Here is a 23547-nt window from a genome sequence, read left to right as displayed (position 1 = left end):
CATTGGCCGCTCCTGGCCATGAATCTGTGGCATCCTCACTAATGTTGTCTGCTATAGTTGGTAAATATATGTATCTTTTTATAAAAAGCGGTATCCCAATAAATAGGTGATAGTTGGTAAAGATCACCTTTCTTTGTGATGTTCAGTCATCCCTGCATTAATATCTGCTGTCCCAGACTGTTTTATTAGGATACAAGAACTTACTAATATCTTATTATTCTCTGACAGGAAGGGGATGATTTTGAAGTTATTCCGAACAGCAACTTCTATGTAGCCAGAACTGCTTATAAGGATAATTCCTCAGTCTACCAAATTAGTGGTAAAAAGAAATCTTTTAAGGATGTTGGAGTTTTACTCCGAAGTCACGGCATTGATTTGGATCACAACAGGTTTCTAATCCTTCAGGTAATATAATATTATTGTTTTGCGTAGTTATTGCATATTGTGTCATGCTGTGATACAAAGTGTGTAATAGATTTAGGTGTCGTATCGTTTCCTTTCTGAGAGAAGAGCCTGAAAGCCACGAGAAGCTCTAGCAGCACATCATGATTTGCATTTATACTAGAGATACTAATCATTATTTGCTGCTCCAGTATTTCATGGAAAGTAACCAGTGTTTCCAGAGTGACATGCTGCCTGTGGGAGACAATGCTGCAATCTGTTCCGCTTTAGCAGCACGTAAATATTGGGTGCTAAGATAGTGGACCCCAATATTATTGTGCTGCTTTAGTGTGGCAAGAATCTGACCTCAGTTATGAACGTGTACTTGCATTATTCAGTAATGGGATCAAATCTGTTTATTCACCTGGGAGACCATCCGCAAAAAGTTTATTATAGCACACATTTAACTTTTTTTATTCTTTAATTATGTTTGCGTGTTCCACAGTTCATCTGGGATCGGCTGGATTTCTAGTTTGACCTAACTGTGTATCTTTATCTTTTTAATAATTGTTTAGCTGCTCTTTAAATCAGTCGGTCATCCCTGCATTTCCGAATTAGTTTGTTACTTTGGCAGTTGAAATGACTTGTACCAAGAAGAATTGATGTCTCTACTGAAGTTTTGGTGTTTATTCATTAACTCTTGTATTACCATGCTGCTTAAGTTGGGGGTTGTGCTTGTGATATGTATGAGTGCATTCAGTGGAATATCTGTTCCAGATATTTCTGTTGGTTTGCCTGTTATCAGTGATATATTACGGTAGTAGTTACTGGTTGCCAGTGTTGTGGTGTAGTTTTTAAAGACTAACAATTTTTTTATTTTTAACATTGTGACAAAATAGTGTTTTTACTTTTTCATCTGTTAAGACTGTTTGGTTTTTTTTTGTTTGTTTTTTATTTTTCCTTCCTACCTTTTGTGGTTATGAATATATATATATATATATATATATATATATATATATATATATATATATATATATATATATATGAGAAAATACTGGAAACTTTTAATTAACCCTTTACACTTTAGAACATATAATATTGGTGGAGGGGGGACAAAGTTATTAATTTTATTATTACTCTCATGCAACGGCCTGCTGAGACAGGCAAATATCCAGTCTATAAAATATCTAATTGTGCTAAAAGTGCCCCCTGATAACTAGGAACTACTGTGCCCTCTTTGTTTTTTGTGTTGGACATTAATATGAATCTTTGATAGAGAAATGCGTATGAATAATTTTTTTTTTTATTACTGGTCGTTATACCAATGACATGCATTATATCTGACACTTGGTAATGCTGCATATAATTTTGTATAACGTAGCACTGGCTAAATCCTTTTGTGCACAATAAACCCAATCTCCAACTTGTAATAACAATATTCATACGTGGGAATTTAACAGCACTTAGTTTAGATACTAGACTTTATGGTTAGACATGCACTTCCCAACTTTATCCACTCCCAACATTCACTAATGTAACTGAAATGCAACTAAAAAATGTTGGGGGAGTATTAAACAAAAATATATGCACATTATGTAAGCATTTTGCTTTGTTTCAAACGCATACGGTTTAAGTTGTAATCTTCATATACCAACAAGTGGTGCCGGTAGATGCAGCCACATTATGCTTTTCCTTGCTTAGCATTTTTTGCCATGATTACATTCTATCGATCATTTTCACATGTTGTAAAAGTTGGTGGTGCTGATAGAGTAGAAAATGCTCCTTATAACCCCTGGTTCGAAAATCTAAAGCACAGTGTGCTGCATATATCAAAGATAACCCTAGTCCAACCACTTAGTATATGCTGCTGATTCCTTATGGATCGTCTGAAAACAGGGAGGGTTTTTCTATATTTTAGTAGTTCCATCTTACACTTTGCCAAATTTGATCAGCTGGATGGTTGCAATGAGAGGTGCAGTACAGGTTAGCATTACACCCAATCTGGCTGTTTCCTTTCATTTTGTAAAGTGTGCTGGCTGATTAGATTATCATCCCTATTCACTAATAACTACAGGAAAGACTTTCATTTATTAGCCATACACCTCATTGTTAGGAGTGCTTTCTGATGCCTCACTGTGGTGTATTTTTGTTTTTTTTTCATGGATTTTATTTTTTTTTTTAATTTGACTTATTAAAAGGAAATTGGATCATTGTTTAATATGTTACATAGTTGTTCTGCTACCACTATACAATTATAATGTAGTTATTTAGGTCTACCGAAAAGAAAACTAGCTGTACGCTCCACCTTTTTTGCACTCTCTGAAGCCTAGCTATATAAGTTTAATTCTTGGTGTTTTTATTTTTCCCAATCCCTTCCTCATGACAAAAAAAATTACTGTTTTTATTTCTGTATATACTGTTTGCTTTTCTCAGCGTTAGAATACATTTCCTAATTATAAGTAGTTGTTTTCATTAAACAAATCTTTACCTCAGATGGAGTTATGAAAATAAGTAAATGAAATATTTTGTGGTGTTTACAACTTAATTTGTGGTGAAAAGCTAATGAAAGTTGCACCTCTCTAAGATGAATGAGGTTAACCTTAAGGGATTCAGGAAGTGGGTTAAGTGTTTTCGGTATGTTGGCCTTGCCTCTGCCACCTTCTCTTTTCCATTGCTCTTAGAGAAATCTAACAAGCCTTTCCCGCCACCTCCTGCATGTCCACACTCTGGATTATTTGTTATCGATTGTTTTGAAAAGAAAATTTGTGCCTGAAAGTTTATTTGGGGGGATGGCTGCGTTCAAACCCTTGCTGCTCTACTGATCCCAGTCAGGTTTTGGTTTTTGTTTTCTTAATAATAATCTTTATATTTTATATAGCGCTAAGATATTCCGCAGCGCTTTACAGTTTGCACACATTTTCATCACTGTCCCCGATGGGGCTCACAATCTAAATTCCCTATCAGTATGTCTTTGGAGTGTGGGAGGAAACCGGAGAACCCGGAGGAAACCCACGCAAACACGGGGAGAACATACAAACGCCTTGCAGATGTTGTCCTTGGTGGGATTCAAACCCAGAACCCCAGCGCTGCTGATGCTGCTGCCTGGCTATAAAATAATTCAATTTTTTTTTCTTTTATGCCATTAGAATAATACAATCTGGAAAATCATGTTGTCAGGTCATTTTAATTGTACAATAAACGCTGTTTGCTGTTAAAATCCAAGCCCAAAAAATAATGGAGTGGGTTTTTTGTTTTTTGTTTTTTAATTTCTTTTAACCATCTTTCTCCACTTGGAATTTGTTTTCACCATTTTTCAGTATATTACACAGTAAAGTACTATCGTTCAAAACTTCAACTTTTTGGGGAAAAGTCAAGCCCTCACATGGTTAAGTCAATGGGAAAAAATGAATGTAAAATACTGAGCGTGGCCTTAAAGAAACACTCACACAAAATGTTTAATTCTAGCTTTAATTTTTTTTTTTTTTTTTTTTCAAGGAAATTTACAAAACTCCTTTTTATAGGGACCTTTTCAGTTTTAACCCCTTAGTGACACAGCCAATTTGGTACTTAATGACCAAGCCAATTTTTACAATTCTGACCACTGTCAGTTTATGAAGTTATAACTCGAACGCTTCAACGTATCCCACTGATACTGAGGTTGATTTTTCGTGACATATTGTACTTCATGTTAGTGGTAAAAATTTCTTCAATAATAAGACTTACATTTATTTATGAAAAAAATGGAAATTTGGCAAAAATTTAGCAATTTTCAAACTTTTAATTTTTGTACACTTAAATCAGCCGTATCGCACAATAGTTATTAATATTTCCCACATGTCAACTTTACATCAGCACAATTTTGTAAACATAATTTTTTTTTTTTTTTTTTTTGTTAGAAGGGTTACAAGTTGACCAGCAATTTTATTTTTCCAACAAAATTTACAAAAACAATGTTTTTAGGGACCACCCCACAGTTGAAGTGAGTTTTGGGGGTCAATATAACAGAAAATACCCAAAAGTGACACCATTCTAAAAACTGCACCCCTCAAGGTGCTCAAAACCACATTCAAGAAGTTTATTAACCCTTCAGGTGCTTCATGAGAACTAAAGCAATGTGGAAGGAAAAAATGAACATTTTACTTTTTTCACAAAAAAAAAACTTTGGAACCTATATTTTTTTTTTTTTATTTTCACAAGGGTATCAGGAGAAAATGGACCACAAAATTTGTTGTGCAATTTCTTCTGAGTACGCCAATACCCCGTATGTGGGGGAAAGCCACTGTTTGGGTGCATGGCAGGGCTCAGAAGGGAGGGAGCACCGTTTGACTTTCTGAACGCGAAATTGGCTGGAATCAATGGTGGCGCCATGTCTCATTTGGAGATCTCCTGATTTACCTAAACAGTGGAAACCCCCCAATTCTAAGTCCAACACACCCCTAACCTTAATCCCAACCATAACCGTAACCCTAACTTTAGCCCCAACCCTAATGGAAAAATGGAAATAAATATATATTTTTATTGTATTGCCTATCTAAGGGGGTGATAAAGGGGGGTTTGCTTTACAATTTTTTTTATTTTGATCACTTTTGATGGGGTTTATCACAGTGATCAAAAGGAATCAATAGGAAAAATTTCCTATTGTTGCCAGGTGCTGACCGGCAGATCTCGGCGGGCGCACTGCACATGTACCCGCCATTTTATTCCAGAAGACGACGCCGGGGGACTTCACAGGGGGGTGCAGGGACAGTGGAGGTACCAGGGGGGATCCGGGGAGACCCTATTTCTCTCTCTCTCTCCTCTGATGTGCGATCACATCAGAGGAGAGAGAAATTAAATGGGAAATGGGCCTGTCTTTTTTTTTCTTTTCCCCCGGTCGCCGTTATACCATTAACGGTGATCGCAATACTAGGGTCGGTAAAAACCGACCCAGTCATGTTCTATGGGGTCTCACTACCCCTGGTAGCCGAGACCCCGGAGAAATTCCAACTCTGGGGGGTGCTATACCCTTATTCGTCAGCGCAGTTAAAAAGCGGCGCTGTGGTTTAACCCCTTTAATGACCGGAGCTTTTTTTGATTTTTTTTTTTTGTTTTGTTTTGTTTTTCGCTACCCTCCTTCCCAGAGCCATAACTTTTTTTTTTTTTTTTTTTTTTTCCATCAATATGGCCATGTGAGGGCTTATTTTTTGCCGTACGAGTTGTACTTTTGAACGACTTCATTGGTTTTAGCATGTCGTGTACTCGAAAACGGGAAAAAAAATTCCAAGTGCGGTGAAATTGCAAAAAAGTGCAATCCCACACTTGTTTTTTGTTTGGCCTTTTTTTTTTTTTTTTTTTTTGCTAGGTTCACTAAATGCCAGAAGTGACCTGCATTATGATTCTCCAGTTCTCCAGGTCATTACGAGTTCATAGACACCAAACATGTCTATGTTCTCTTTTATCTAACTGGTGAAAAAAAAAATTCCAAAGTTTGCTAAAAAAAAATGCGCAATTTTCAGAGACCTGTAGTGTCGCCATTTTTTGTGATCTGGGGTCGGCTGAGGACTTATTTTTTGCGGACCGTGGTGACGTTTTTAATGATACCACTTTTGTGCACATATGTTCTTTTGATCGCCCGTTATTGCATTTTAATTCAATGTCGCGGCGACCAAAAAAATGTAATTCTGGCGTTTTGAATTTTTTTATTTTAATTAAGGGGTGACTTGAACTTTTATTTTATTTTTTTACTTTTGGCATGCTTTAGTAGCCTCCATAGGAGGCTAGAAGCATGCACAACCCGATCGGCTCTGCTACATATGGGCGATGAGCAGATCGCCCATATGTAGCAGATTTACTGCTGTGCTTTGAGCGCCGGCTACCGGGCGGCACTCAAAGCGATCTGCCTGCAACAACCATAGAGGTCTCTGAGACCTCTGGTTGTCTAGGCAACGCATCGCCGACCCCCGATCTCGTGACGGGGTCGGTGATGAGCTCACTTCCAGGCCAGCGGCTGGAAGCTCTAGTTAAATGCCCGCTGTCAGCGCTTGACAGCGGGATTTAACTAGTTAATAGGTGCGGGTGGACGGCGATTCCACTCGCGCCTATTGCGGGCACATGTCAGCTGTTAATAACAGCTGACATGTCACGGCTTTGAGGTGGGCTCACCGCCGGAGCCCACCTCAAAGCAGGGGAGTCTGAGCGCTGACGTACTATCCTGTCAGCGGTCAGAAAGGGGTTAAGTACCCTTAACTGCTGCCGTTAAAAGGCGCATCGGCGGTCGTTAAGGGGTTAAGTAACCTTCTGGGTCCCTACATATTGAAAACCCTCAAGTGTTGATACCATTTTAAAAACAGCACCCCTCATATATTCAAAATTTCTTTCAGGTAGTTCATTGACCCTTCAGGTATTAATGAAAAGTGGCATGACAGGAATGAAATAGTTTATATTTGGCCGTGTACTGCTATGGCAAACACCAGGACCACCTGATCAAGATCTGATATGGGGTTAAAGAGGGAACCCCCGCACTCTGTTAACCATCTAGATGCCCTAGTCTCTATTGATAGCAGCATTTAAGGAGTTTAACCATTATAGTTTGTGCCAACACTGATCGTGGCTGATGCAGAAAGTTGTCAGCTATAGTGTACAGCCAATAGCTGCTGGATTGTCACCTGTATGGGGGATGCTATTCTCTTATATCTCAGGACAGTAAAAGATGTATTGTCGGTCAGTAAGTGTTTAAAGAGGACTTGTCTGTTTTAGTAAATAATTCCCAAAAATGTATAACAATCCTGGATCATTTGTCCTTAGAGCTGTTAATTTGACTAGTAATTCATGAATAAACTTACAGCTAGGTGTTTTCCTTATATTCATTGTCCAATTAATACCAGTCTGTGTAAGGGAACATCTTTTGACAAGGGGAATGGTAACACACAGTTGTCAATTTCTTCTATATTTCTTTTTTTTTTTTTTTTTTTTTTTTTCTGTTGAGACATAAATCACAACTGAGTGTTGGTAAAATATATCAGGAGTAAGAAAAGTAATGCATGTGCTAATCCGCATTGTAAGGTCTGTTTCGCGCTATGTCCTTGTATTCTAAGCAAAAAAAAAAATCACCGTGTGTACAAACTGATGAATTTTAATATGAATAGTATATCCTTTTAAGATATACATTGTATTCTGTTTAAAAAAAATAAAAAAAACTGCATCTGTCATCTATAGACTTCAATGTAATAGAGAACGGGTCAGTATAAAATAGTGTAGCATCCTTTTAAATAAATAAAAATGATCAAACTGGAATACCTATTTGAAATACAACCCCCCCCCCCCCCCCATTATAGTGTGTCCGGCTTAACTGCATTTTTTTAGAACACAACAAATAGATATGTTTTTTAAAAAAAATTTGTGCTGAAACTCCCCCCCCCCCCCTCGGCTTATACACGAGTCAGTTGTCCTAGAAAGACGGGGAGCAGCAGGGCACAGAGATAGGAGCCGGCGGCTTCAGCACACAAACTACTCATCTTCCTGCGCGCTCTCGCTGGCACTACATCTCGTTTATTCCGGCACCAGCAGCTCTTCTGGCCGAGCGATCACGTGGCTCCACTCATTAAGGTAATGAACATACATGCTCTCCATTCCCATAGGTGTGGAGTCAATATTCATTACCTTAATGAGCAGGGCCACGTGATCGCTCGGCAGGTAGAGATGCTGGCGCCAGTGAGGGCACGCAGGAAGGCAATTTGGATATTTTTTTTATTATAGATATATATATTTATATAATCTCAAGAACCATGCATACAAGGATAGGGGATTAGGGGCTGGGGGGAGCCTTGCATACAATAACGGGGATGAGGGGACAATGCATACCCGGCTTATACTCGAGTCAATAAGTTTACCCAGTTTTTTGTGGCAAAATTGGGTGCCTCAGCTTATACTCGAGCATATACAGTATTCTCCTTTTAAGTGAGTGGAGTTAAGTTGCCAAACTACACCCAACCTGTCGACACGTGTAATGGTATTTCTTGGACATCAATCATGTTTCTATAAACGTACTCCTTTTTAAGGCCTCATTCAAACCCCAGTGATTTCTCTTGTGTGAAAAATAAAAAAAATATAGATTTTCATCAGTATCTGATCTGTCATTCATCATCATCAGATTTTTGTCAGTGACTTTCCTCTTAAAAATAAATTGGGGTCTGCCGTAACTCCTAATTACAATATTAAAAACTGACATCCCACAGATATTTGGCATAATTTTGATGTGACTTGGATCCGTGATTTCTATTATTTTGAGAACACAATCTGGTTAAAAAAAAAAATCTGGATATGTGAATGGCACTATAGAATACTAATGGACACATGTTATATCCATGAAAATTCCGGCTAGTACATGATTCTTGAACATCTGGATGACTATATAGATCCATAAAGTGATTTTAGAAAGTCTGAATAATAGCCTATGCAGGGGATTTAAATCTGACCAAAATAGACTTCCATGGGTTTTGTTCCCCCCAACACCATCAAAAATAATTTTTCCTACTTCTACACTATTAAAGGGAATCAGTCAAAAAAAAAAAAGGGTGACAATCAGCTGCCGGCATTGACATCAGGGGCTTATCTACAGCATTCTGAAAGATAAGAAAAACAGGTTAGATTATACTCACCGGAGGGGGCGGTCCAGTCCGATGGGTGTCGCAGTCTGGTCTGACACCTCCCATCTTCATGCGATGATGTCCTCCTCTTCCCTTCCTGTAGTGGCTCCGGCGCACTGCTCTGCCCTGTTGAGGGCAGAGCAGAGTCCTGCAGTGCACAGGCGTCAGGAGAGGTCTGGCGCCTGCGCACTGCAGTATTCTGCTCTGCCCTCAACAGGGTAGAGCAGTGCGCCGGAGCCACTACAGGAAGGGAAGAAAAGGACGGCATCATATGAAGATGGGAGGCGTCGGACCGGACCGCGACACCCCCTCCGGTGAGTATAATCTAACGTGTTTTTATTATCTTTCAGGTTACATCGGTGGCTTATCTACAGCATTACAGAATGCTGTAGATAAGCCCCTGATGTCAATGCCGGTAGCTGATAGTCCAAAAAAAGGGTGACAGATTCCCTTTAAGTCTAAACATGATTTTATTTTAATAAGCATTACACGGTTTCCTGGTTCATAGAAGTTGATTTTGTCACTTCCTGAAATACCTCTCATGTTTGGTGCTTGTGTGTGGAGTGGGCTGTGGAGCGATGGATGGATGGATGGATTGATTGTTGTTAACCCCTTAGATGCAGCTGTCAATCTCTGCAGGAGGGGTGGGGCTGCACTACCATTGGCCTGCTGAAGGCTCCACAGCTGCCATGTCAGGTTACAGGCTGTGCTTCATAAAAGATTGTGATTTTAGAAATACTATACAGTACAAAATATTGCAGTATTTAGATCAAACAGACATTTGGAGGTTCGTCTCCCATGGGTACTAAAAAATTATATATTTTTTTTAATCCCACTGCTTTAATTTTCAAAAAAAAATCATGAACATCTCTAAAAGTTTGATCCAAAAGAATTCAGCTGCACTGTAAAAGCCGTAAACAAAGTAATCAAAATGCCAGAATTGCATTTTTTCTCTTTTGTCACTGCAACTCCACCCAAAAAATGCAATAAGTGATCAAAAAGTTGTATTTGCCCCAAAATGGTACTTATAGTCAGTCAACATCTTCCCCACCTCTGCCCCTCCTCCCCTCACCCCCCTAAAAGAGCCCTCATTTATCTTAATCAACATAAAAAAAGAGTAAAATGCTCTTTTATTCTATAAGCTACTGACATGTCTTCGAATTTCCAAGCACTAAATTTTGTATTTCTTTTCAGAAAATGAGAAATGGTCAAAATAACAAAAAAAATGCAGTGCTTGCTGACCTCAAATAATGCTAAGAAAACAAGTTCACATAATCATTTAGAAAAAACAATACTAATGTTTTAATTCAGGAAGAGTGTAGAAATTGATATTTTGTGGAATAACCATGATTTTTAATCACAGCTTTCTTGCGACTTGTCATGCTTTCCACTGCTTTTAGGTGACCTTATGCCACTCCAGGTATAAAAATTTAAGCAGTTCTTCTTTGGTTTGATGGCTTGTGGCTATCCATGTTCCTCTTGATTACATTCCAGAGGTTTTCATTGGGGTTCAGGTCTGGAGATTGGGCTGGCCATGACAAGGATTTGATAGTGGTGGTCCTTCATCCACACATTGTTCGACCTAGCTGTGTGGCATTGCGCATTATCCTGCTGGAAAAAACAGTTGTCATGATCCATGCTGGATCAGGACTGATATAAAGCACAGGTAACTTTTTTTTTTTTTTCCTATGCTGTGCTTAACCCCTTAGGCCTGTTTCACACTTCCGTTTTTGTGTCCGCCAAACGGATCCGTTTCCGTTTTTTTGACGGAAACTGATGCAAACGGATCCGTTTTTAAAAAAACGGATCCGTTTTTTTGACGGATCCGCGGTAACCACTAATGGAAGTCTATGGGACAAAAAAAAGGATCCTGCAAAAAATGGCGGATCCGTTTTTTTACGGAAACCAACGGATTTTGACGGATTTGAAAAAACGGAAGTGTGAAACAGGCCTTACCAACAATGGACGTAATATTCTGTCCATGTGACCCTGGACCTAATTCCCATGGACGGAATATTACGTCATAGCGATCAGCGGCGCCCACATGGTGAGTGCCGCTGATCGCGGCCGGGTGTCAGCTGATTATCACAGCTGACACCCAGCACAATGTGTCAGGGGCGGTCATGGACCGCCCCCGACACTTTAGTCCCTTGCACACCGCTATCAAACACGATCGCGGTGTATTGGGGGGTTAAAGGGAAGCATCGGCAGGGAGGGGGCTCCCTCCGAGCTTCACTGAGCCCCCCCACAGCAGCGCTATGTGCAGCGCTGCTGCGGGGGGCTCCATCCCTGCAGGTCCCCGGATCCAAGATGGCGACGGGGGCCTGCAGGGAGCTGGCTTCCTCAGTGCCTGCAAAGCGCAGGCACGAGGAAGCCTTGTGCAGTGCCTGTGACAGATCGCTGTCACAGTGATCTGTGATATGACAGATCAGCGATCTGTCACATGACAGTTATGTCCCCCCTGGGACAATGTAATAAAGTTAAAAATAATTTTTAAACGCTAAATAAATAAAAAAAAAATATATTCCCAAATTCATTTTTTGGAAATAAAAAAAACCAAACAATAAAAGTACACACATTTGGTATTGCCGCGTCCGTAACGACCCACCCTATAAAACTGTCCCATTAGTTAACCCCTTTAGCGAACCCCTTAAAAAAAAAATAAAAATAAACGAAGCAAAAAATGATTTATCATACCGCCGAATAAAAAGTGCAATAACGCGCAATCAAAAAGACGCATATAAATATCCATGGTACCGCTGAAAACGTCATCTTGTCCCGCAAAAAACGAGCCGCCATACAGCATCATAAGGAAAAAAAATAAAAAAAAGTTATAGCTCGCAGAATAAAGCGATGCAAAAATAATTATTTTTTATATAAAATTGTTTTCATTGCATAAAAGCGCCAAAACATAAAAAAAAGACCTAAATGAGGTATCGCTGTAACCGTACTGACCCGAAGAATAAAAGGGCTTTATCAATTTTACCGCACGCGGAACGGTATAAACGCACCCACCCCAAAAGAAATTCATGAAACGCTGGTTTTTGTTCATTCTGCTTCCCAAAAATCAGAATAAAAAGCGATCAAAAGATGTCACATGCCCGAAAATGATACCAATAAAAACGTCAGCTCGTCCCGCAAAAAATAAGACCTCACATGACTCGGTGGGTCAAAATATGAAAAAATTATAGCTCTCAATATGTGGTGATGCAAAAACTATTTTTACAATAAAAAGCGCCTTTTAGCGTGCGACAGCTGCCAAAAATAAAAACCCACCATAAATAGTAAATCAAACCCCCCATTATCACCCCCTTAGTTAGGGAAAAATAATAAAATTAAAAAAATGTATTTATTTCCATTTTCCCGTTAGGGCTGAGATTAGGGTTAGGCGTGGAGGTATAATTGGGGGGTTTCCACTGTTTGGGCACATCAGGTGCTCTCCAAATGCAACATAGCGTCTGATCTCAATTCCAGCCAATTCTGCGTTGAAAAAGTCAAATGGCGCTCCTTCCCTTCCAAGTTCTGTCATGCGCCCAAACAGTGGTTTACCCCCACATATGGGGTATCAGCCTACTCAGGACAAATTGCAAAACAACTTTTGAGGTCCAATTTCTCCTGTTACCCTTAGGAAAATAAAAAATTGGGGGAAAAAAATATCATTTTTGTGGAAAAAAAAATGATTTTTTTTTATTTTCACGCCCGGGCATTATAAACTTCTGTGAAGCACTTGGGAGTTCAAAGTGCTCACCACACATCTAGATAAGTTCCGTGGGGGGTCTAGTTTCCAAAATGGGGTCACTTATGGGGAGTGTCAAAAGTTTAGGTACATCAGGGGCTCTCCAAACGCACATGACACCCGCAGACCATTCCATCAAAGTCTGCATTCCAAAAGTCACTCCTTCCCTTCCGAGCCCCGACGTGTGCCCATACAGTAGTTTTCTCCCACATATGAGGTATCAGCGTACTCAGGACAAATTGGGCAACAACTTTTGGGGTCCAATTTCTCCTGTTACCCTTGGGAAAATAAAAAAAATTGGGGACTAAATGATCATGTTTGCAGAAAAAATACGATTTTTTTATTTTCATGCCCGGGCATTATAAACTTCTGTGAAGCACTGGGGGGTTCAAAGTGCTCACCACACATCTAGATAAGTTCCTTGGGGGGTCTAGTTTCCAAAATGGTGTCATTTGTGGGGGGTTTTCACTGTTTTGGTACATCAGGGGCTTTCCAAACGCGACATGGTGTCCGATCTCAATTCCAGCCAAAAAACGTCAAATGGCGCTGCTTCTCTTCCGAGCTCTGCCATGCGCCCAAATAGTGGTTTACCCCCACATGTGGGGTATCAGCATACTCAGGACAAATTGCACAATAACTTTTAGGGTCCTGTTACCCTTGGAAAAATAAGAATTGAGGGTGAAAAGATCATTTTTGTGGAAAAAAGATGGATTTTTGGTTCTTACCGTAAAATCTTTCTTGGAGCCTTCATTGGGGGACACAGAATACCATGGGTGTATGCTGCTGCTGCTAGGAGGCTGACACTATGCAAAAACAAGAAAATTAGCTCCTCCCCGGCAGTATATACCCACCGACAGGCACCAAGCACCTCAGTTGGTGAAAAAGCAGTAGGAGAAGCAACGAGAAAAACTCGAACCATATGTACCAACCCAACAAGGGACTCAAAGACCCAACACGGTACAACTTAAACAGGGAGGGTGCTGTGTCCCCCAATGAAGGCTCCAAGAAAGAGATTTTACGGTAAGAACCAAAAATCCATCTTTCTTTATCGCCTTATTGGGGGACACAGAATACCATGGGACGTCCCAAAGCAGTCCCAAGGGTGGGAACAGCAAAAAGGGACGAAAGTAACCGAAAGGCTCAGGTCGGCCGGTGAGCCACCGCCGCCTGCAGGACCTTCCTACCAACCACAGCATCAGACGAGGCCTGGGTATGAACCCTGTAGAACCTTGTGAAGGTGTGCAAAGATGACCAGGTTGCAGCCTTGCAAATTTGCATGGCCGAGGCCTGGTGACGAGCAGCCCACGAAGCCGCCACAGCCCGGGTGGAATGAGCTCTTACTCCCGGAGGGGGCCGCTTTTCCTGAAGACGATACGCTTCCAGAATGGTAGAACGAATCCAGCGAGCGATCGTGGATTTGGAAGCCGGAAGGCCCTTCTGGCGACCTTCAGAGATGACCAGCAAGGAATCGGACAGACGAAAGGAAGAGGTCCTGGCAAGATAGACACGCAAGGCTCTAACAACGTCCAGTTTGTGGAGAGACTTCTCAAGAGGATGAGATGGAGCCGGACAAAAGGAAGGAAGGACGATATCCTCATTGATATGGAAAGCGGAAACCACCTTTGGAAGAAAAGAAGGAACGGGCCTGAGAATGGCTTTGTCCTGATGGAGAATGAGGTAAGGGGAACGACATGACAAGGCCGCCAATTCAGAAACTCTTCTGATGGATGAAATGGCGATCAAAAAGGTGACCTTCCAAGAGAGAAGGGACAAAGGAATGTCCTGGAGAGGCTCGAACGGCGCCTTCTGGAGCGCGCTAAGGACGAGGTTGAGATCCCACGGGTCTATTGGCGAATGATGAGGAGGAGCCACGTGGGAAACCCCTTGTAGAAAGGTCTTGACCTGTGGTAGAGAAGCTAGCTCTCTTTGGAAGAGGATAGAGAGAGCGGAAACCTGGCCCTTGAGCGTACTGAGGGACAGACCCGCGTCTAACCCAGCCTGAAGAAACCCCAGGATAGACGGGATAGAAAAAGACATTGGGAAGACTCTGTTATCATCGCACCAACGGAAAAAGGCCTTCCAGTACCTATAGTAAATGCGAGAAGAGGCTGGCTTCCTGGCTCTGATCATAGTTTGAATAACCTGACTGAACAGACCTGATTCCTTTAGAATTGCGGTCTCAATGGCCATGCCGTCAAACTCAGAGACTGAGAATTCTCGTGGTAAAGGGGGCCTTGCGAGAGAAGATCTGGACGGTCCGGAAGCCTCCAGGGAACGTCCGCGAGCATGTTGACCAGTTCCGCGTACCAAGGCCGTCTTGGCCAAATCTGGAGCGACTAGAATCACTGGTTCGCCTTCCGATTTTATCTTTTTGACCACCCGAGGGATCAATGCCAGAGGCGGGAACAGATAGGGAAGTTGAAACTGGGACCACGGAGTCACCAGTGCGTCGCATGCGACGGCTAGAGGGTCCCTGGACCTGGCTACGAACTGCGGCACCTTGTGGTTCATCCGAGATGCCATGAGATCGACATCCGGGGTGCCCCAACGGTCGCATATCTGAGAGAAAACCGCGGGGTGCAGGGACCATTCGCCGGACGCTAGGCCCTGGCGACTCAGAAAGTCGGCTGCCCAATTTTCCACCCCTGGAATATGGACGGCGGAGATTGTCGGAACGTAACGTTCTGCCCAGCGTAATATCTTGGCCACTTCTGACATTACTTGTTTGCTGCGCGTGCCCCCCTGATGGTTGATGTACGCCACGGCCGTGGCGTTGTCCGACCTGAATACGGACCGGCTTGCCGGAGAGGAGGGGCTGCCAATGAAGAAGGGCCAGGAAAATAGCCCTGATCTCCAAAATATTGATTGGGAGGAGAGACTCCTGTGGCTTCCAGCGGCCTTGGGCCGCTTTCTGATGGAACACGGCTCCCCATCCTAGAAGGCTCGCATCTGTGGTGATGATTTGCCACTGAGGCGGAAGGAAGGACCTCCATTGGAGAACTGACGCTGGCCGTAGCCACCAAGTGAGAGACTGCCTCACTCTGAGAGGAAGCCGAAAAGGCCGGTCCAAGGACATCGTGGTCTTGTCCCAGGCTGAAAGCAGAGACAGCTGGAGGGGGCGAAGATGAAACTGCGCAAAGGGCACTGCTTCCATGGAGGCCACCATCTTCCCCAGGACCGTCATGCAGAACCTTGAGAGTTCTGATGCCCTTGGACAGAGTTGTAAATTTTTCCTTTGGAAGAAAAACACGGGCTAGCTCCGTGTCGAATTCCATACCCAGAAAGGTCCGACGCTGGGTGGGGATCAGAATGGACTTCTCCTTGTTGACCAGCCAACCTAGGCGGCTGAGAGTGTCCAGGGTTATCTGAAGGCTCCGGAGACAGTCCTGGCGAGACGAACCCTTGATCAAAAGATCGTCCAGATAAGGGATGATGAGGATCCCTCTGGAGCGAAGGATGGCCATGACGGTCGCCATCACCTTCGTGAAAACCCGGGGCGCTGAAGCCAGGCCGAAAGGAAGAGCTGTGAACTGAAAGTGGTCTCCCTGAAACGCAAATCGAAGATACTTCTGATGTTGCACACAAATTGGAATGTGCAGATAGGCATCCCGAATGTCCACCGAGCAGAGAAATTCCCCGGGCTCCATGGAAGCAATCACCGACCGAAGAGACTCCATCCTGAAATGAAGAATCTTCACGTGGCGATTGAGCAATTTGAGGTCCAGAATAGGACGAAGAGAGCCGTCTTTCTTCGGGACTACAAAGAGATTGGAGTAGAACCTGGAAAACCGTTCATCTGAGGGAACGGGAACAATGACTCCGGCGGAAAGAAGGGAGGAAATGGCCTGCAGAAAACCTGGAATCTGGGCCCGCTGTCGCGGAGGCCGAGACCGGAAAAACCGTCTGTTCGGGAGTGAAGCAAATTCGATTTTGTAACCGGATGCGACGAGTTCTCTGAGCCAAGCGTCGTCGACAACGGACAGCCAAGCATCCGCGAAAAAGGAAAGCCTGCCTCCCACCCTGGAAGAAATTCCAGGTGGGGGTGACCCGTCACTTAGACGAAAATCTGCCGGAATTGGCTCCTGCAGATCTAGAATATTGACCTCTAGATCTCCAGCGAGGAGCGGGTTTGTAGGAAGGTTTCCTCTGATCCCGCTCCCTGGTGGCAGGCGGCCGATCCTGTTGAGTGGCTCTCTCCGTGGCAGAGAAGGGACGAAAGGGCCTGAACGGTCGAAACCCCCTTCTGTTGAAAGGACGTTTTGGTCGAGACTGGGGAAGCGAAGTACTTTTACCTCCAGTGGCATCGGAAATTATCTGATCCAGCTTTGCTCCAAAGAGCCTAGAGCCATGGAATGGCAGATTGGTAAGCGACTTTTTCGAAGTGGTGTCCGCATTCCATGACTTTAGCCAAAGGACTCGGCGTACAGCTACTATGTTGCTGTTAGCCCTTGCTACGCAGCCGGCCGCGTCCAAGGAGGCGGCCAAAAGGTACTTTCCCGCCTGGTTAATCTGATCTGCAAGATCTGCCAACTCGTCTTGAGGAGCTGACGCTAAGATGCCTCTGCGAGGAACTTTTGCCCAAGCGGAAATGACCTTCGCCACCCAGGCGGATGCGAAAATAGGGCAGAGAGAGGCGCCAGATGCCTCATAGATAGACTTAGCCAGAAATTCAATCTGCCTGTCAGTAGGATCTTTGAGTGATGCCCCGTCTGGCAGAGAGAGCACCGTTTTTGAGGCTATCCGGGAAACTGGAGGATCTACCTCGGGAGCCTTGGACCACTTTGAGAGCAGTTCTGCATCAAAGGGGTACAGAACGTCCAAGTACTTGCGGCCTGAGAAACGTTGCTCAGGGCGCTCCCAGTGTTTGGATAAGGTAGTGTCAAAATCGTTGTGATTGGGAAAGGTTCGAGACGGAGGTCTGGCTCGTCTAAGGAGAACAGAGCTTTCCTGAGTTGGAGCCTCATCCTGTTTAAGTTTTAGTGTTTGGAAGATAGCTGCAATAAGACTATCGACCATGTCCCGCGTTTTAGAAACGCTGTTACCCTCTGAGCTAGCTTCCGAATGAGAATCCTCGCCTGACTGAAGGTTGTCATCCGAGGAAGGAGGAGGAGGCGGCCTGGGAGCGGAAGGGCCCTGCGAGCTCGAAGACTAAGTGGACAGGGCCCGCTTCCTAGAAGTCCTTCCCTGTCTGTCTCTCTGAAGGTCGCGGTCAGGTGCGGACGACTCACCCCGAGAGGTGGTCGGGGCAGAGGTGGCTGAGGATAGCTGAGGTAATCGTTCTAAAACCTGGACCAGCGACTGTGATACTTTTGTCAAGTCAGAAACAGACTGTGACATTGTAACGGCCCACTCCGGGGGGAGAGAGGAGGGAAGAGCGCCCTCCGCCCGGGACTCTGTGCGTTCCTGAGATGCTGACATATTTGAAGGACTGCAGGGGGGGCAGAACGGGGACGTCTGACCCGATGCCCACTTTTTACAGCGCGCACAGGCGTAATAGGTAGCGGTGGGCCTGAAGCAGAGATCCCCTGAAGGGTTGGGCATAAGTAAACTGCACTGATTGGCTGCAGATATTAGGGAATAACTGCCGAGGAGAGCTAATCCCTGCCCCAGAGCCGAGATTCTGTGCGAGCAGCAGAATAAAACGCCGAAGTGTCCCCCAAGCAGCGCAGGAAGGAGTGGTTCAGGCATCAGGAAACGCTGTGCTGGGAGTTGGGGGCGGAGCTTAGCGGCCGTGCCGTGATTGGTTAATAGCGACTGGGGAGGGCATGGCAGAAGAGGGGGCTGGCATCCAAGAGAAAGAAGCCCTGTGATGGGCTAGAAAGGGCGCGCTGAAAAGAGCGCGCTCAGGAAGGGAGGAGGGAGAGCAGAGGAATTCCCCGCGCTGAGGGGAAAGTGAAAGTGCCTCCCACCCTGACGGCGCCGCAGCCCCATGCCCGACATACCGCGCTAAGGATGATCTGACCAGGTCCTGATGCTGCGGTGAGTGAGGGGATCCCCGTAGACTCCCTGGCTAGAGCAGGGAAAGTGAAGGAAGGCAAGCGGCTGAACGCGCGACAGGCAGAAAAGGGCGGGAGTTTCAAACTTGTGGAACTGCAAAACAAGGTCCCTTCTTCTCCCATGTCACTGGAGCTTATGCGGGGCCGGAGGGAACGTACAGGCACTTACCTGACGTCCCAGAAGAGGATGACCACAGGGGCCCACGGGGAAACGGCAGGCCGCTGGGGGGGGGAGGAGTCCTCTGTACCCGCATCCTGCAAAAGATGGCTTGAAACGCCTGCGATCGCCGTCTTCCTCTCAGCCCTGTCCCGAGAAAGGGGTGAGGAGGGGGATTCGGCAAGGACCAGCCACCTGTCCGTAACCCTTGTCACCAGAAGGTGATAGGGAAAAGTCCTGCCTGCGGTACTGAGAGTTGCGTTGTGGGTGACACCACACTGCTCGCTCAGCCGCATGATATGGGAAATCAGAGTGATAACTATACCCTGTTTCCCGATGGAAAAGAACCTGAAAGAGAAAAGAAGGAAAAATTAAAAAGTGCAAACTAAACCTGAAAAGGAAAATTGGATTAAAACTGCGGATATCCCGGTCCGCCTCCTACAGACACTAAGCACAAACTGAGGTGCTTGGTGCCTGTCGGTGGGTGTATACTGCCGGGGAGGAGCTAATTTTCTTGTTTTTGCATAGTATCAGCTTCCTAGCAGCAGCAGCATACACCCATGGTATTCTGTGTCCCCCAATAAGGCGATAAAGAAATATGATTTTTTAATTGTACCGCTGTACGTTATAAACTTCTGTGAAGCCCTTGTGGGTTCAAAGTGCTCACCACACATCTAGATAAGTTCCTTGGGGGGTCTAGTTTCCAAAATAGGGTCACTTTTGGGGGGTTGCCACTGTTTAGGTACATCAGGGGCTCTCCAAACGTGACATGGCGTCCGATGTGAATTCCAGCCAATTTTGCATTGAAAAAGTCAAACGGCGCTCCTTCCCTTCTGAGCTCTGCCATGCGCCGAAACAGTGGTTCCCACCGACATATCAGGTAACAGCGTACTCAGGACAAACTGCACAATAACTTTTGCAGTCCAATTTCTCCTGTTACCCTTGGTAAAATAAAAAAAATTGAACCTGAAGTATTTTTTTTTTTGTGACAAAAAAAAGTTATGTTCATTTTTTTTTTTTTTTTTTTTTTAAATATTCAAAAAAATTCCTGTGACGCACCTGAATGGTTAATAAACTTCTTGAATGTGGTTTTGAGCACCTTGAGGGGTGCAGTTTTTAGAATGGTGTCACTTTTGGGTATTTTCTATCATTTAGACCCCTCAAAGTGGCTTCAAATGTGATGTGGTCCGTAAAAATAAAATGGTGTTGCAAAAATGAGAAATCGCTGGTCAATTTCTAACCCTTATAACTTCCTAACAAAAGCAAAATTTTGGCTCCAAAATTGTGCTGATGTAAAGTAAACATGTGGGAAATGTTAGTTATTAAGTTTTTGTCTGCTGTATCTCTGTGATTTAAGGGCATAAACATTCAAAGTTGGAAAATCGCAAAATTTTCGCCAAATTTCCGTTTTTTTCACAAACGCAAGTTATTTGAATGAAATTTTACCACTAACATGAAGTACAGTATGTCACGAGAAAACAATGTCAGAATCACCGGGATCGGAAGCGTTTCAGAGTTATTACCTCATAAAGGGACAGTGGTCAGGATTGTAAAAATTGGCCCGGAAGTTAACGTGCAAACCACCCTTGGTAGTGAAGGGGTTAAGGTTTTTGCCCCCCGGTGGCCATTAGAACAAACGACACACAGTGCAATAATCCTAATGGCCCCCGGGGGGAAAACTTAGAACAAACGACACACAGTGCAATAATCCTAATGACCACCGGGGGGAAAACTTAGAACAAACGACACACAGTGCAATAATCCTAAGTTTTCCCCCCGGTGGTCGTGAGCGTCATTGCACTCTAGTTTCTTTTGTTTAGTGCACATGGTTATAATACAGGTGTGATTGCTGGCCCTGCTATAAAAGAGTCACAGGTGTTGCAATCAGTGTTGGTGCTAGTGTTCATTTCAACCATCCTTGGTGGAGGAAGGAGCTGGAGACCAGCTCTGACAGACCCTGGTGTGAAAGGAGTCATAGGGGATTTCCTTAGCTCTGACAGAGCTTGGTGGCAGCGATTCAGGAGGAGAGCTACATGCTGGTGGTGGACTCTGTTGCCAGGAGCAATTGCAACAGAGTAAAGCTAAGTTGTGTTTCCCTGTTTGTGTTTTCTCCTTAGTGTGTATTAGTACAGCGGTGGGACCAGTGCCTGCGCCACCCAGCTCCCTAGCAAGGGATAGGTGTAGGTTGTGCTAGGGCGACAGGTTCGTGATCGGCGCCCGGTGCCGAACCGGCATAGGGAACGTTAGGGACACTGACTCAGGGGAGTGCAGGAGGTCTCCACGTCCCCTTTCCCTATCGCAGGGACCACCTTTGTAACTGTTTCCCTACCCCTTGTCTTGTTGTTTTAGTTACCGGCCTGCGAGCCGTGTCACACAGGACGGGTCCACGTGACAACAGTCCTCAGAGTTGGGGAACATTGCCTAAACAGAAGGAATCAACTGTTTTTCCAGGATAACCTTGTATGCGGCTTGATTCATACGTGCTTCCCAAAGATTAACCTGCCCAATTCCAGCCTTGCTGAAGCATCCCCAGATCATCGCTGATCCTCCACTAAATTTCACAGTGGGTGCAAGACACTGCCTTGTACGCCTCTCCAGGTCTCTCCGTCTAACCATTAGAAGACCAGGTGTTGGGCAAAGCTGAAAATTTAGACTCATCAGAGAAGATTACCTTTCTCCAGTCCTCTATGGTCCAATCCTTATGGTCTTTGGCAAACATTAGCCTGGCTCTCCTTTTGCGTCTCATTGATAGTCTTTTTTTCTAGCATTACATGACTTGATCCCTGCCTCTAGGAGCCTGTTACGAACTGTTCTTGCCGTGCACTTCACCCCAGCTGCCATTTGCCATTCCTTTTGTAGGTCACTTGATGTCATCCTGCGGTTGCTGAGTGACATTCAAATAAGATAATGGTCATCCCGGTCAGTGGAGTCTTTTTCGCCCTCTGCCGGTCTGTAGCTTTGTTGTCCCAATGTCTGCTGCTTGATTTTGTTGTAATGGACTGCTGCCTTTAGAAATTTTAAGGATAGAGGCAACATGACGCTCACTGTATCCCACTGCTAGTTAAGCCATAATTGAGCCCTTCTTTTCCTCATTCAAGACTTTTCTTTTCAACCCCTTTGGCATGGTTAAGAGCTATTTCTCCTACGCCTCATTGGGGGACACAGAGGCAGTGGGCGTTATGCTGCTTGCCACTAGGAGGACACTAAGTAAACCAGAAAAAGTTAACTCCTCCCCTGCAGTATACACCCTCTCGTTGGATGAGATATCTCCAGTTCTTGCTTAGCGTCTGTAGGAGGCACTTGGGTCTGGTTTCAGACCCCACTGTTTTTATTTTATTTTTGAATTTTTCTGTAAATTTTTATTTTTTAAATTAACGGAGTGAAGGGGGCGACGGTTCCTACGGCCTGCTCTCCCCCGAACAAACAACAAGCAAGCACGCGGAGTATACCTCCCCGTACACTTTTCCTGCGACGTTTGGGGCTGATTCCTCTAGCAGTTTTGGCGATGATCCTCATGACCCGAGATCGGGATTCCATGGACAGCGCTTATGGATGAGAAGGCAGGCGCAATGGAGAAGACTGGACAGCGCTTACGTGGGCCCTGAATCAGCCCCATAGCTCTCCATCCCCCTATCATAGGGAGGATCAATTGAGCGAACTCCTCCAGCTCTGCTACAGCAGCCCAGGAGATGAGAGCCTGCATGGATGGCCGGACAGCGCCGAGCACTGGAGTTGAGGTATGGGGTTGAGTCCTGGCCCCCGGGAGAAGCGTTGACATAGCGTCAGCGGCGGTGCACCGGCCCCCCATCGCGCCGGTAGCCTGGAGTTCTCAGCGAGCACGACTCTGAATTCGAATCTGACACGTCAGCCCCTCAGAATCCCCCAACTGATAAGGGGTCGCTTGATTCTCTTATAGAATCAGTCAACAGGATTCTGAAGTTGGATGAGGATAATGTTCCCGCTCCAGCACATCCTATCTCACTGAAGAAAACCAAGCGTGTGCGCAGGTTATTTACCAGCCATCCAGACTTTAAGGAAATTGTCCAGAAACATAGAGATCGTCCGCATAAGCGGTTCACAGTGCAAAAGTCTACTCAGGCTTAATACCCTTTTGCTTCAAAAACGCTTCTATCCGTTTCTGAGGGTATGTGCACACTTTGCGGTTTCTGCTGCGTTTCCGCAGCAGTTTTGGCTCTGCAGAAACGCAGCAGATTCTGCTGCGTTGTACAGTACCTTTATTTCCTATGGAAATAAAAAAAAAAAAAAAAAAAAAGCTGTGCACATGCTGCGTTTTTTTCCGCGCGGTTTTGCTGCGGTTTTCAAAATGCAGCATGTCAATTGTTTGGTGCAGAAACGCTGCAGTTTTACACCTCATCCATTATGAGGTGTAAAACCGCAGGACTTTGTCCTGCGGATTTACCTGCGGTTTTCTCTACAAAATCCACAGAGCCAAAAAGTATGTGTGCACATACCCTGAGGGTTCATCAATCAGAAACCCCTCCGATCGTCAGATTGACTACCTTGCTCGTTCAGTTTTTGAAGCTTCAGTAGCAGCGCTTTTTCCATCTTTCGCGGCAATTTGGGTCACTAAGGCAATGGCCGCTTGGGCAGGAGTCCTGATTACTTCCTTCCAGAGCACCAGTCTTCCTCCGG

The 23547-nt window shown here is 44.5% G+C and overlaps 1 protein-coding gene across 1 annotated transcript in view; it reads left to right on the top strand.

The window, feature by feature from the left end:
* The window catches only part of SMC4 (structural maintenance of chromosomes 4), a 164083-nt gene that overhangs the window by 6220 nt on the left and 134316 nt on the right, over positions 1-23547 (top strand). Inside the window, exon 5 of the mRNA XM_073578967.1 lies at positions 229-405. Coding sequence (XP_073435068.1) covers positions 229-405 — 177 coding nt within the window. The remainder of the gene's footprint in view (positions 1-228; positions 406-23547) is intronic.

Source organism: Dendrobates tinctorius, unplaced genomic scaffold, assembly GCF_039654945.1.
Source record: "Dendrobates tinctorius isolate UK_male_01 unplaced genomic scaffold, ASM3965494v1 ptg000060l, whole genome shotgun sequence".
NCBI lineage: Eukaryota > Metazoa > Chordata > Amphibia > Anura > Dendrobatidae > Dendrobates > Dendrobates tinctorius.
Note: the sequence above shows the minus strand (reverse complement) of the source record. Positions and strands in the feature narration are given on the sequence as shown.